The sequence below is a fragment of the Dendrobium catenatum genome, unplaced genomic scaffold, assembly GCF_001605985.2.
Source record: "Dendrobium catenatum unplaced genomic scaffold, ASM160598v2 fragScaff_scaffold_384, whole genome shotgun sequence".
Taxonomy (NCBI): Eukaryota; Viridiplantae; Streptophyta; class Magnoliopsida; order Asparagales; family Orchidaceae; genus Dendrobium; species Dendrobium catenatum.
The window spans coordinates 335,242-350,586 of NW_021318846.1; the positions used below are offsets into that span (position 1 = coordinate 335,242).

The 15,345-nt window shown below is 38.4% G+C and overlaps 2 protein-coding genes, 1 long non-coding RNA gene and 1 other non-coding gene across 5 annotated transcripts in view; 1 reads left to right on the forward strand and 3 right to left on the reverse strand.

Annotated features, from left to right (window-relative positions):
* Positions 1-7,130, forward strand: part of LOC110093369 — a 44,841-nt gene extending 37,711 nt beyond the window's left edge. For both annotated transcript variants that reach the window (XM_020818232.2, XM_020818233.2), the window contains exon 4: positions 6,758-7,130. In XM_020818232.2, coding sequence (XP_020673891.1) covers positions 6,758-6,787 — 30 coding nt within the window. In that variant the 3' untranslated portion in view covers positions 6,788-7,130. The remainder of the gene's footprint in view (positions 1-6,757) is intronic.
* LOC114579424 lies at positions 3,299-3,927 on the reverse strand. The gene is made up of 3 exons (XR_003700398.1): positions 3,794-3,927; positions 3,660-3,712; positions 3,299-3,572 (listed from the first exon to the last, which is right to left on the reverse strand). It is a non-coding gene; the product is annotated as an uncharacterized LOC114579424 (long non-coding RNA).
* Positions 7,131-7,696: 566 nt separating the features above from the next.
* Positions 7,697-12,494, reverse strand: LOC110093370 (probable galactinol--sucrose galactosyltransferase 6). The gene is made up of 6 exons (XM_020818234.2): positions 12,326-12,494; positions 12,010-12,254; positions 10,389-11,450; positions 10,088-10,297; positions 8,910-9,357; positions 7,697-8,823 (listed from the first exon to the last, which is right to left on the reverse strand). The coding sequence occupies exons 1-6, from the start codon at positions 12,449-12,451 to the stop codon at positions 8,455-8,457; spliced, it is 2,460 nt and encodes an 819-aa protein (XP_020673893.1). The 5' UTR covers positions 12,452-12,494; the 3' UTR covers positions 7,697-8,454.
* Positions 12,495-13,995: 1,501 nt separating this feature from the next.
* On the reverse strand, positions 13,996-14,068 carry TRNAA-CGC. Its single transcript has one exon. It is a non-coding gene; the product is annotated as a tRNA-Ala (tRNA).
* Between the last annotated feature and the right edge of the window lie 1,277 nt (positions 14,069-15,345).

The window sequence follows — 15,345 nt, forward strand, 5'->3', positions numbered from 1 at the left end:
ATGACTCGGGATGACGGAACCATGGGATTTCATCATCATTCCCTCACCATCCATTTTAAGTGCAAGATGGTAAATTTCTAATTTTAAATATTAAATTTTCAAATACCAAACTATGTTGCTACTATACTCCAGATACTACGTATCTGTTTGACGACTAGCCTTAATTGAAAGTTCTATCTCGTTATCGAGAGGGGTAATTAATTATAGGGGCTTGCGCCTATAGGAAACCTGAACTCGAATGATAAAGTCCTCACAAAATGAGGGAAAAATCTCTGGGTGATGTCTTATTCACAACCTAATCTGCCTTCTGAAAATTTTCTTAGGAACATACTTGTTAAAACTCTCCTCGATGACCTGAAGAAAGAAAGGGGCCACGGAGAGACCAGGGTGTGAATTTTCGGATCCTTGATGCTTGTTAGTCCCCATCCTCTATTCCAGCAGACACTTCAGACTCCTCTGTCCTATCTTGGCAATAAAGTTTTGCCCCAACCAATATGTCACCACTTCTGGATGGCTAAGACAATTGCCATCAACTCCCGCTTGTATACGAACTTGAGCCTCGCCCTGGTCGTGAGCACCTGGTTGAGATAAGCAATGGACCGATAATCCTACATGAGCACTACCCCTAGTTCATATATTGATGCATCCATCTCCACCATAAATGGTCTGTTGAAATCATGAAGTAGCAATAAGGGCATGCTGGTCATGTATCTTTTTAGCTGCTCGAAGATCGTGTTTTGGTCCCCCCCAACTGAAAATGTCCTTCAACTGCTCCATTAGTGGCCATACTATCATGTCATATCCTCGCACAAACTTCCGGTAATATCCGATGAGACTTAAGAACCCTCTCAACTCCTTCAGGTTTTGTAGCTCCACCAAGTAGCCCAGCTCTGCTCCCTGTATCATTGTAACCATAGTTTTGAGTGAAACCAAGGTTCTGCACAGGCTAACATCTCCTTGTAGCACCACCCTCTTCCCCTCCACCTGAATCTCCATAGTCAAATATTTTTGGTCCACCTTCGTCTCCCCGATTGTCTCTAATCACTTCATTACCAGAATCACATTAGTGCTCCCCAAATCCAAGAGAAGACAATCTTTCACTATACGTATGTCCTGGAGTACCAACCTCCTACAAATCCTCCCACTCCTTTCCACCTTCTCCGTCCCCACATGGCTCCAAAGCTCTTCTTATCCTCCAAGTCCAAACCTAACTAGTCAATGACCTAGTTTGAGATGAAGTTGTGTAGCTTCACTATCCATTAAGACCACCACTGACCGCTCCACGATCTGTCCCCTCACCTTCATGGTGTGATTTGGAGTAAATCCCACCATTAAGTTAAGGGACACTTCAGCTACATCAAGGTGTAGGTGCCCCCCTCTCTCTTCTTCTTTCTCATCCAACTCTTCACTATCGGTCTCCACCATATTACAAACCATAAAGATCTGGAGTGTGTGATCCTTGCACCGATGGCCATGTGCATACTTCTCATCGCATTAGAAGCACAAGCCCTTTGCTCTTTTATCCTGCACCTCTGTCTCTATGAGGCGCTTGAAGTTGGCTTCAGGGCGATCTCCCTCACTCCTCTCCCTTGGTGTATCTTGCTGAAATGCCATCGTTTGAGTCTTCAATGCCAATGAAGTTGAGGGGTTTTTTTAAGAGCCTCAAGTGACTTCGATCCCGCTAGTCCTCTCCATCTTCCTTCAGTCCTCTGCTATATGGGCTAGCTCCATGGTTTCCTTCAATCCCTCGGCCTAAGTAATTGGAGGTTTTCCTATATGTTGGGTATGAGGCCTTTCATGAAAATTTCCTGTAACACGGCCTCCAAAAATTCCCCTCAACAGCGACTCAAACCTTTCCTTGTACTCCATGAAGACCCCCTCCTCTATCAAGGCAAGGAATTTCTTGTGCAGGTCTCCTTCCCGAATGGTTTAGAAACGTTCTAACAATCAATCCATAAACTCCTCCCAGAGCAGATTGAGTATCCAGCCTCCCTCCACTAGAACCAAGCAAGGGTTTTCCTCTCCAAACATAGCCCTACGGCTGTAAGCTTCTCCTTGTCTCTCAACCAATTCAATGTGAAATACCTCTCCACTCAGTATACCCACCCATGGGCATCCTCCCCTTCAAATATCGACATCTTCAACTTCCTTACTCTAGGATCATCATTACCCCAATAGCTTCTTCCTCTTCCAGTGTAACGATTGTCGTGATCCCTTTATGTTTCCTCTGTATATCGAGGGTGGAATCCTGGGTGGAAATCCCACCTTTCTTCCACCCTCCTTGCCTGACTCAATCCCCATGGCTTAATTCGACCCCCTTCATCTCCAGTTGCCCACTCTCCTTGCCCAACATGCCTCCCATAGAGGTCAACCTATAACGACCCACAATACTCCTGAGCAGCGTTGTAGTGTAACAAATAAAACATAGCATTTTTCATCTTATAACCATTTGAAATAATCCATCATCTGCATGTTTACATATAAATATATCATAAACCTCAACGGAAGCACTCTAAAAGTTTTAAACATCCATAAAATATGTTACAGAGCCACTAAGGAAAATCCAAACAAACACTTCATTGGAATTTTAACATACCTTTAGTTTAGTTTTACAAACATAAATAAAATTAACATCTAGGATTTAAATATTTGAACCTAGTCAGCAACCACTTTTTCTGTAACAACAACCAGTAATGAAAATAATGGTGAGCTATAAGGCTCAGTAAGTTATGCAACTGAAAATAGTATTAAACTTGCATGTTAAAAATTTAGAACAATAAAACATGAATAAAAATTTAACTACTAGAGAAACTACAAAACATCTCATTTGGCATTACCTTTAACTGTTATTTTAGATCCATACTGAATATCAATTTTTCTCATTAAAATATTTGGTTATTCTTTCATAAACAAATTTAATGGAGCCCAGGAAAACCTGGCCTTATCGCCATTGAATTCCATAGAGGTCCATTTTACCTCTTTAGGGGTCTCTTTTGCCCCACCTGCTATGCAGGTATCATTTCTTTTGGGGTTCATTTTGCCCCACTTAAAGGTAGTTACATATTTGGGAACTCTTTTGTCCCAACTATCCTTGTAAATCATACATAATATATATAGCCAAATTTTATGTTAAATTGATATTCAATATACTTTTATGATATAACTCATACTTGTATTATTGCTTTCATAAAGATCTTTATATGCAACTGTGTATCATATGTTAAGAATGGAGATTCTTTTCAAAATATTTCCAACTAATAAAATCTTTAATAAAACATAACAACTCTTATTTGGAAGTCTCATGATTCAAATATATAAGAGGTCTTTCATATATGGAACCAAGTTAGGAATATCCTTTAGCATGAGAATTACTTGTAATGCATCTTTCTCTTGCATTCATTCAAATGCCAATATACAATGTAAAATTAACAATAATTACATTTAAAACTTTAATTTGCATTAGTTACCTCCTTGCCAAGTTGTCTCTTCCAATTCCTTTCTACGGACTCTTCTACGATTGTAAGTCACTCCAAAACGTTCTCTTTGCATGTATGTGTCTGATAATTCCTAACCTTACAATTGTATACTCTTAGAACTTTTATCATTTCTTTCAAGGAATATAAAAGGAAATGAAAATATACCAAGAATTCTTACCTAACTTCTCTCTTAACCTTCCTTCACTGATTCCTCAATTAGTTTGCACCTTCCATCACTATAATTCATCACAAAATCCTATATTAATTACATCCAAATCTTAGTAAATTTTGTTACATCTAATTGCAAGTTTACTTACCTAAATTTTGTATTTCACATAATCTTCTTCCCACACACTTCACTGCACAGCAAAATGAATTGCACTATTTTCACTGAATTTCCTTCCAGTCAACTGTGGCCAAAAACCTCCCTCCACAGCAGCCGAACTATACAAAAAAGAACCGAAATTCTCAGGAAAACTGTTTTGAATATAGTAATATTGCATTATGCACTATGCCAAACTTACCTGTACACTTCCGATTCCAATACAGGAAGTTTTTCTATGCGGCTCAATGCAAAAATTCTTCAGAATGGATTACTGTACCATCCACTACCACAAAGCCATATTGAATCTACAGTTCTCCACCCGGTTTCCTCTATTGCATTCAATGAAAACTGCTGCTTGCGTAACCATTCCTCATGCAGAAGACTTCAAAATACCAAAAGGAATGAGTGAGGCCCACCATTGAACTGATTTTTAATCAATTCCTGTAAGCACCCATTCGGCTAATGAAGTGTACAATTTGGATTGTTTGCTGTATGCATGCTTTCCAAATCAGATAAGGAATAATAGAGTGGGATCCACCATGATAACTGATTTCAAAACTTTCCATTCAATAAAAGCATCTATTCGTAATGAGTAACTTATCTAATAGTGATTAATTAATAACTGCTATGATAAAAATAATTCAAATAAAAAGCAGTTTCTCTTACCTAGATTTCAGGATATTACACAGCCACCCCACCTCTTCCATCAAAAAATTTTCTCATTATTGTCCCCCCATTTGAAAACCCTATTCCGCCCTTCATCGAAGCCTTAGGCGGTTGCTCTTAATGGAAGAAATTCACTTCTTTGAACTCTTCTCACTTGATCTCTTTTCCCTTAGATTTGGCTAAGGGAATCCTAGTTAAATCGTGGTTAGGGTTAGCAATCAAAACTGACGGTGGAGTTTTGGATTGCATCTCAATTAGCTTCTTCATCATCTCCTCCAACCCCCCAAATCGTCTCTCCACTCGATTCTCCATTGTTGAAAATCTTCCTCCGAATGCTAAGAATTTCTTCCCTGGATTTCAATTGCTCCATTTCGACTTTCAACCCATCCATTTTCTTTGTTGCCATTGTCTCCAAAAAAACCTCGCCTTAATATCAATTTGATGCGTTTTGGAAGTAAAAACAGCAAGGTAACAAGTAGAAAACTATAGGAATTTGAAGATAAGGGCTAATTTTGATTACTTCAATAATAATGAAAGATACAATTGATCTACTATTCGAGAGGTTCACAAATCCTAGACGCAGCTAGGAACATCTCCTAATGAAAACTACAACAAACATAAATCCCATCATGTTGAAAATGCAGCATGGAGAATTCAATTTAGATCTCTTTCCCTAAATAAAACCTTCCTAATTCCCTCTCAAATCTGAATTCAAATGTGCCCCTTTTTCCTAATTATTTCTCCCATGGTATCTCCTCTTACATAGTGAATATTAACTTCCCCTGGCCCCACAAGCCCCCAGGCGTATCAGATACATTTGTGCAGTTGGGCCGCTCTTTTTCATTTCTCTAACCTTCTTTCCATCATGTCATCCCATTGGGCTCAGGTGCTTATGCATGGGAGTGCCAAACATCTCATTTCTCTCTTAGTCACAGCCGTAAGAGATTTGTGTGCCCTTGATCCGTATGGATGTTTGAAGAGCTAGATAGAAATGAATGCATATGTATCAACGCTAAAACTTGGCAACTGCACTCCTATGCTGAAATATAAATAGTGATTTATGCAAAAAAGTGCTTTGGAGAAAGGAATACATACACCTTCCACTTCACTAAATCCCCAACTCCGTATACTTCTTTCTCTCTTGGAAGTCTTACTGGATTCCAAAAATGGTAATTGAATAGCTAGGGTTAATACAATGGTTTTCAGGGTGATGAAAAGAAGGAACTAAATCAAGTTGTGGATGGACTGTTGACTGATATGGTGGGATAATTGAATAATTGCAGACAAAGATGAAAATTATTATGAAGGAAGAAGACTCTTAGTAGCTTGATAGGTTTCTTTAAACTACCTAGTTCTGGGTTTAAAGCACATTTAATTTGTGTTTGAATTACCAGCTTTGAAAAAGAAGAAGGTGAGAATAGCAAGCTGTAAAATCTGAATAGTTAAGCTATTGAATTATGAGAAAAAGCTCAAAATGCTCCCCCAACTATTCATATGAGGTTAATTTATTCATGGAGTGTTCTATTTCTTTAATTTAGTCCCTCGACTATGCAAAATTAATCTCAATTTAATCTCGATGGATCATTTTGGATTAATTTTGTTTAGTAGAAGACTAGATTTGGATGAAATTGGCTATACATGAATAATCGGCGGATTATTTTTGATACCAAAGAGCTATTCATCAATATCAAGAATTGGATATTATTAAATTTGAAATTTTCATAACAGCTACTATTAAATCCCAGCCATCTCTTGACATTTTGATCCCACAGATAGGATGAGAATCTGTGGGAGGCTCACCTATTAAATCCTAGCCGTCCTTTGGCATTTTGATCCCACGGCTAAGATGAGAATCCCTGGGAGGCTCACCTGGATCTTGCTGGTCTCCTTCCATATTTAGATGGTTGATTTAGCAAGGATTGTATTAGAGAAATTATGCATTATTCTTGTAAAATTTTCGGAGATGTTTCCGGCCAAATATTTCCGCCAGAGTAAAAGCTCCGGAAAATCACATTTTCTGCAGGAGGTAACACGTGATTTTCCTGTAGTGAAGATATCCTAATTAAAATTTAATCACGATGAGTTTCAAGTCATTAGATCTATTTTGAGATAAGTGCAATATATGATTCATCAATCAACTCTTGTATTATATTCATCTCAAAGCAAATTCAATACATTAAAACTCATCTTTGTTCAATTTTTTTTTTCATTTATATGTATAATTTGGATTTTTTTTTCTGCTATAAGATGACTTAGCTGTTAACATGGAAGTTTCTTGTGTCCCTTTCAGCTGATTTCTTTGTCTGAGAAGAGATGGTGATGGCTATGGTGCTCTTCTTTCTTCCATTAATCTTTGATCCAACAACAACAAAGTTTCTATCCAGAAATATATTTTAGAGGAAGGCGACCACTCTGTGATGGAAAAAGGGCTGTCAGATTATCACAATCAATGTGTTCTGATACCAAAACATTGCCTGTAGCTCTGTTACCTAAGACTGAATGAAGCAAAATAACAGAGCTGCTGCGTTGTAAAATGTGAAGAGTAGGGAGAATGTAGGCTTCTTTTGCTGGAAATAAGGCAATCATTTACATTACAGTAGTGGGTTCCAATCCAGTGTTTTTTTTTTTTTTAAATCATTTGGGTTATAATGAGAATTTAATCATTTGCTATTTGCCCCATTTCCTGTCTTGTAAGTAATTTTGTTAGCTCAAATATTATTATTAGTTTTCCTCTTTTTTTTTTTACTTTTTGTGCCACATGGACATGTGCAGTGCAAAGCTTTTTTTTTTTAAATATTTATATATTATTTTATTATCAAAATTATATTGAGAAAAATTTGTATATTTATTTTTATAACATTCAAATCTCTAAACCGTATAAGAAAATTATTAATATCAACTTATTTAGGTTTAGTTTTGGACTTTGTTTTATTTTTTAAGATTACTTTTATTATAAAAAATTTTTTAACTTCAAATTATTATACCAAAAAAATTGATTTACCTCTCAAAAAATCCAACAAAAAATATGCTACACATTCCAAAAAATGTCAAAATCTTCCTTCCTTAATAGCTGGTCCCACCAGTCTTTGCCATTTCCTCAACATAACCAAAACTTCTATTTGACATAAACTTTATTAATAGTCAAAATTCTGAACCAACCAATTAAAATGAGTTCCGTCAATATCTCAATAGAACACAACAACCTCACACTTTCAATCAGCTAATCTACTGGGAAAAAAATTCAGCTCGAGTAGCTCGAAGAACTGAAATATTCAATTTAAATTGGGATAATAAACACCTTATTCTTCAACTCTGCCAGTCTTCTATCACTTAATTTACGCATATAAATATCATTTGTACAATCGACTCGCAAAACACTTCATCATTTAACTTAATCAGACATTATAAGGAAGAATAAACAACATATCTCTATCTTGATTAAGATTGTGCTATAATCCGTTACCCGGAAGACCTTTTCAATAGATGAATAATTTTGTACGGATGCCGAACGTCATCCAAAGCCCAATTAAAATGCGCCACATCACCCCCATACACGGTACCGCGGCTCAGTATTGCTAAGTACTAGATGACCTGACTATACCTGATTAGATGACCTGACTGTACCTGATTCGCTTCTAAACGATAAGCTGTGTCCAGTGTCCGCACGGAATAATCTCTCTTTTTAATAATGGAGGAGCCATAACCGATGGTACCAACTTCAATAATTTTCTTTTGGTATTATCTCCCAGTGACACTGCCTTCATCCTCGGCATTCCAGCAGCATCAATGACAGGCCATAATAAGCTCGTCAGCCCAACCAAAGCAAAAATCTGTTCACCCATGGCATTACTTACAACAGCAACTGCTGAAGAAGAGAAGAAGCTTGCATGTCAACAAAGCTTTGAAGCACACAAAAGCATCTTCAGCATCTCATCACCTTCAGAACAGAAGCTTGTCTGTAGATAAATCTTCAGCAACTTCAGCTATCTAGAACTCAACCACCACACTATGAACATTCTTATCACCTACAGGCATGCTCTGTAACTGCAATGTTACGAGACCGGTCGAGGCGTCATAGGCAAAGTTGATGGTTTCGGCCCCAATCAAACATCTCTTTGGTTCAGCTGAAGAGTAAGCTCCCATTCTTCCGCAGCCCTTCACTTCCATGCAAACCCTCCCTATATCATAGTTTCTGCTCTCAGCTTGCAGCGTAGGAGCCTCATTTGGCTGACATATAAAGCTGGAATCCAGCTCCAACAACTTGGCAACCTCATATTTTAGCCCATCAATTGCACCACCAGTATTGAACATGTCCAACAGGCCTAGAGGAGCAAACCTGAATCCGGGCGCCAAAACCTGCATTTTAAAAGAAAGTCAAGAACGGCAGTTCAATCTGAAACCATCAGGAAACACAACAACTGAAGTGCAGAACAACGACGAACCCTTATGGGCGAGATGGTGAAGATTTCATGCTCGAGAACATTCAGCGTGATGGGCATCACCGCATTCCATGGAAGTATAATGAGCTCTCCCTTACTAAGACGGTAGACTGCGCAATCGCCATTCCAGTTCGTCTCGGTAGCAGCTTCTGAAATGAGATGGACATCACTCACCCTGATGTCGGAAGTTAATGCCGCCGCCGAGTTTGTGGAGTGGAATATATTCTTCTTCGCAGTAGAGCACCAGGCGGCGCCTTGGCAGTTGAAGACTCCAAGCACACCAGTGAATTTGTTCATGTTCCAGATCTTCAGCAGGCTTACTCCGTCACGAGCTGGGTCTGTAAAGAGGCAGTCCACGGTGGGGCGGCCGGGCAGCTGTGCCCGGAGGATGGATCCATCAGGCAGCACCAATTTCCTCAGCAGCTCAAAGTTGTGCTTCCCAGGGGCATCACTGCTCCATTGCAATCAAGTTTAGCACCATTCAAGTAAGCCTAGAATAAACAGTTCTTGCATGCAATGGTTTTCATTTCAGTTTCAATTTCTAATTCACATTTGCTTAAATGAATAAACTATGAATTGAGAATTATCATTGTAAATCTAAATTTCAAAAAGGAATTTCTAGGATATTAGTAGAAGAATTGTAAATACTTCAACAAGGAAAATAAACACAATCATTATATGAAGCAAAATAGCAAATTCAATCACATTTGCTCGGAAGTCGGAACTAAATAAAGTATAATAACTAAAAAGCCCTTTGACGCAGGAGCTATGCTTGCAACCCATTTCGGGTTATGTTATAAACTTCAGTTATATGTAATATTCTTGTATTCGTTTCTTGCCGTTGGTGTAGCCAATCTTGTGGCCCAAATTGTGTATAAATAAGTGATTAGTGAATAATAGAGGAGGATGGAATAGATTTGATTTGAGTTTAGTTGTCTTTTCTATATCCTAAACTTCTTTTAGGTGGTGATTTCTTCCAAGAAGTTTTTGGATCTGTGCTTGGACACTGCCATCAGATCATCGACATGAATTAGTGGCTTCTGGTCCGGTGTCATCCTTATTTTATAAATTTAAATTTATTATCAGTGAGAAGCCAAAAAAAAAAAAAAAAAACATTTTTAATACCAATACTTTCATTTGCATCAAAATTTCACCCAAAATCCTAGCTCCTAAGCACTCACCTAACATAAACTGGGCCGCCACTGATAGCACGAGCCGATGCGTGGTACTCGCCGGCCGGATGAAGGGAGTGGAACATGTCCCAGTCGGGAACCATGAACTCCCCTAAGAAAACGTTATTAAATGCCACAGACGCAATGTGAATTGTATGCGACATCGAATCCCTCGGATAGAAATCATCCGAAGCTCTCACCACAGCTGTTTGCTTCGCACTGGCAAATCATCAAACACGAAGTTTATATCACAAAACAGCCTCGAAGCAAAATCCAAACTTGAAAAAAGAGAGAGAAGATTAAAACAAACCAGTAGAGAGCGTCCGTGTGATGGCACATGCAGGCAATGCATCCATTATCAGGAAAATTCTTCGCAACCGATGCGTCGAGCGCATCGTGGTACTGTCTCGCAAGCTGCACACGACCACCATGTCCGGTGCCAAGCGTTTCCAGGATGGACTGCACATCCACCTTGACACCATCGATGCCGACGGTGGCGAGGTAGCTGTGTAGCTCGTTGTAGAACTTATGAACGCTCTTGGGGTTTATTAGCCCGAGGCCTTGCAGGGTGAGTATATCCGTTTTCATCCATGGCTCGTTCTCTGCAACTCCGGGTGAGATGTTCGGGTACTGTATAGTTGATTCAAACTCCGCCATTTCTTCCGACCCCGGCTGAACTCCGCCCCAATATCCGGTGATTGCGTGCCATACATAAACGAATTTCAGCCCATACTTCTCCTTCGCCGTGGAAACCATGGATTTCATACTCTGGAACTTGCCATTCTCTTTAATCCCGATCAGGCGGGGCAACGAGTTTTGCTTCGGCGAGGCTGTATCTGATTCAACCGATTGCCAGCCGTCGTCAATGATGACGAATTTTGGCGGCGCGCCGCCGGAGATGAGACTTTGAAGGCCGGCCTCCACGCCAGATTGAGTGACATCCTGGTAGAAGGCGTCCCAAGTGCACCATCCGAAGAAATCGACGATCGCCGGAATCTGCTTTTCCTCACGAAGGCGGAAGGTTTGGAGATGGGATTTAACGGCGCGGACGGCCCCGGTAATGGCGGCGAAGGGGTCCGAGGCGGCTGTGCCAACAAAGACAACGTGGGAGAAGGCGGCGGAGCGGATATCAGCATCGCCACTTTCGATGCATACGTCCAAGCAATCGTTAGAGTTTCCTTGAAGGGAAGCTCGGAAGGAGCCTTCGAGGATGGGAAGGAAGACGGAGTACAGTGTTTCCGTGTCTTGGTTCTCCGGCTTGCTCTCCACAAGCAGGAATTGGGTTTCGAAGGGAATTTCTGCTCCCCTATTTCCCATCTTCTGCGCCATCCACCATAGCTTGAAGCGGAAACACGCCATGAATCTCGCTTCCCTGACTCCATTACAAAATTCAGTGCCAAAATAACAATAAGTCCAAAGTAAAAAAAGAACAGTTTGGTTTCAAAGTAGGATTTAATAAATTCAAATTTAGTAAATCATCAGAGGATTAAAATTTAAACTATTTGACTATTTATTCAGATTTTAATTGTCTTGCGAGAAGTTTGCTTTAAATTCACTAAATTTTCTGATAAAAAATAGAATTTAAAAACTTCAAAACTCTGTTCAACAGGATTTAAGTTTAATCTTGCTTAAATTCAGCCGAAAATAGGATACCAAACAGCCTTCTTAAAATTAAATATGATCGTTTGGCTCAATGAACTCATTCTTTAAACAAATGAAGTGAGCTTGATTGAAGATTTTTTTTTTTTTTTTTTTACATTTAATAAACGAACTAAAAATAAGTCTGACTATTTTGATGTCATTAAGAAGTGAATTAATAGGAAATATTCTTTTAGCTACTTAACAAACCTAAGCTCGTTCCCATCAACAAAATCGACCAAATCTGAAACGCCCAAATGAGCAAATTGAGGGGAAAGCCAAAGAAGCGGAACCTGAGGATTCCGAGAGAGACGACATGGCGGGAGCTGAGATCAGAGACTTGGGCTCCAAGAAAGAAGCCTTGGACGGGACCGGAACTAACAACAGAGCTTAAAATCACATTTCCCGGCACGGAGGACAGGATGGTGCGGCCTCTTACCACCAGGTTCCTCTCCGAAACCCTAGCAGAAGATGAGATCACCATCGGATCTTCTTCGGCTTTCTCGGAGTTGAAGTAACCGCGAATTACCAATCGCTTCTGAATCAAGGCAATAGTAAAATCAGCGCGTTGAGAAAAGCGCAGCGGAAGTGGGATCGACGAATTCTTACCTTGGAGAACGGCTGGGAGGAGATCGGCGGTTTAGGAGGGAGGGGGAGGAGGCAAGTGAGGGGATATATAGCGGGGGGAAGAAGAGAGGAGGTGGAGGGAGAGCAGAAAGCTATGGCGGTTCTCATTGCAGGATCTGTCTGTAGCGGGTGGTGGTGAAAAATGGCGATGGGTGGGGTAAGAGAGAGAGACAGAGAGAGAAAGGGTGTTTGGAAAGATTGAAAAGTGCGTTTGGGACAGCAAGGAGGATTATGGGATCTACAGTATTCTGTCAGTTAGTAGACCGTGTCAGATCCACGTCAGCCTGTTTACTAAACCGGTCCGTTTCGAATGAGGAAGCGTGGTTCATATTGGCTCGCCGGTTTAATTTTGACGTAAAAAATCTTAGATATTAATATATTATATGAAGGAGATAGAAGAATAATATAAATTTTATTTTAGTTTTTAATTTTTATTTTTGGATTTTGAGTCAATCAAAATAAATTCAACCGTGGCTCATTTTAATCTGTTAGTTGAGAACTTCAAGAACTAATTAAAATATTTTATATTCAAATCTTACCTATGTTGTGTGTGTGCTAATTTTGTCTAAATATTAAAAAAAAGGTAAAAACACACGTCACATATGTAAGAAATTATTACGTGTAGAGTCCGGACATAGCTCTACGTCTAAACTCCTTGAACGAGAAAATAGCACCTAACATTGTTTGAAGATGATGAAATTAAGGAGATAAAAGAATGCCTAGATGAGGTCTAAGCTTGTTCGAACATGAATAAATCGACTCCAATGCTTGTTGGTAGGGGTGTCAATATTGGACCCGACCCTAACCATACCCAAAAAATTGGGGTTTGGGTTGACCCAAACTTGAAATGGGTCAAGTTTAGGTTGACTCGAAACGGGTCGAGTTCGTATTCAACAATTTGACATGTTTCAAAAATTAAGTCAGGTTCGAGTTAACCCGTTGAACCGAAATTGACCCGAAAATGGCCCGTTTTACTCGAAAACCGTTTTGATCTGGTAACCAGGGATTGACCCTTTTTTTACCCGAAAAGCAGAGTTTGACCCGTTTTTGGACCCGAAAACTAACATTTTTTTCTCCGACCCGGGTCATCCGGGTCGGGTTGACCCAAACCTGAAGTGGGTCAGGTTCGGGTCCGAAAAACATACCCGTTTGTAGAAACGGGTCGGGTTCAGATAGACCCGAATAGTGTCGGGTCAATTTTGGGTTCGACTCAAATCCGACCCGTGACCCGAAATTAACACTCATACTTTGTTGGAAGATGAAAGGAAAACCGTCTCCGTAACTTTTGATCTACCGCAAATCTGAAGTTTTCACCTCTGGATCAGGCCGGGTCGTCGGGCCACAAGTTTTAAAAAATATATATTAAAAATTCACATGTCATGATTTTATTAAAATTTATACGCATAATTACTTCTTCACATATGTAAGCTTCAAATTCATGAGCTTTTGATTGACAACCGCATCTTCTAAACAACATATTAAAATGAGTTGTATAAAAATAAATATTGTTTGAATGAGCATCGAACTTTTTCAAATTATTATAATAAAAAATAAATAAAAGTAGCGAAAACCCACAAAATTCTTCGAATAAGAAATTGATCGGCATTGCTTAATAATACATCAATAACGAAAATATATTATTATATCAAAAGTGGAGGTGCGGGGAATCGAACCCCGTGCCTCTCGCATGCGAAGCGAGCGCTCTACCATATGAGCTACACCCCCAATTCAATAGATTGTGAATAAAATATTTTAATATTTCATTGGCGTTTGAAGTGAATATTTTATAAATATAAACATTTAAATATAGGAGACATGGTTCTAATTTAAAATATTAGAGGTCTTTACATAGTGAACTTTTATTACGTCCTCTGACCATACGTTGCTCTACGTTCCGTCAGAGGATTGTTACTCAATTTTTGCTCGGTATTTGGTCGGTATTGTTAGGTATTGTTTGGTAATAACGAGGAATACTGCTCTGCGAAGAGCAATACCGAGTAATCCCAAAAAATACCGAGTTTTCCTAGAAAAAATTGGGTATTTTTTGGGATTACTCTGTATTTTGTCTTCACATAATGGTATTTCTCGTTATTGTTGGTATTGCTCGGTATTTGCTCGGTATTTCTCGTTTTGTGCTACGATCTTAGTGCCGGCCGAACGTAGCTCTACGTACGTTCACCGGACCAAATAAAAGTTCTTACATAGTAGTTATACTTAAAATTATAATATTTATATATTTAATATCTATTATTTTCTATTTACGCACATAATATTTTTTAAAGTAATGTTAAAAAATATTATTTTCGCCCTCTTTTTTATAATTCTCTCAACTACAACTCATCTCTTTATCTTTCACACGTCGATGGTGGAGCATGAAATTTTTATAGCGATTGAGGCTGACATTGGCGGTTTTTTTTTCTGTTGAGTTTATTATTTTTAAAAGATAAAATATTAAATGGGGACTTAATATCTTTAGTTAGCTGGGTAAGTTTGTTTATCTAAAACATAGGAGAAGCATAATTTTTATGAAATATTAGAATAACTTTCTTATTATTTTTTAAAATAATATTTTACTATAAAAAATTATCGTTCAAAAATTTTTTATACAAAAAAATATTTTTAAAAGTAAAACCCAAATGATCCTAAACAAAATCTAAGACTTTATTTGGTACAACTTTAGACATATTTTTTCAGTGATATAAAAAAAAATTATACTAAAAAATAAACATACCGTCTCAAACGAAGCCTAAGGCTTTATTTGTAATAATTTTCTTACTATTTTTTAAAACAATTTTTAAAACTTTAACTTTCATACTAAAAGTTTATTTTAAAAAGTAATAAAAAAACATCCCAAATAAAACCTATCTATTAGAAACAGCTCACATTCATTCTTATTTTCTTGTTGCTTTTTCAATGTTTTTAAAAATAACATGATTAGAATTACTTTTATAATCAAAATAATTAAGCTGATTTTCTTATATTAACTTTAAAATCAATTATGA

What these genes read in the sequence shown, in the direction of transcription:
- LOC110093370 (XM_020818234.2), bottom strand. Translation starts at nt 12,451, where the DNA reads ATGAGAACCGCCATAGCTTTCTGCTCTCCCTCCACCTCCTCTCTTCTT. An exon ending in CACACGGACGCTCTCTACTG is followed by an intron (nt 10,298 to 10,388) that starts GTTTGTTTTAAT and finishes ATGATTTGCCAG; the next exon opens with TGCGAAGCAAACAGCTGTGG. An exon ending in GGCGGCCCAGTTTATGTTAG is followed by an intron (nt 9,358 to 10,087) that starts GTGAGTGCTTAG and finishes GCAATGGAGCAG; the next exon opens with TGATGCCCCTGGGAAGCACA.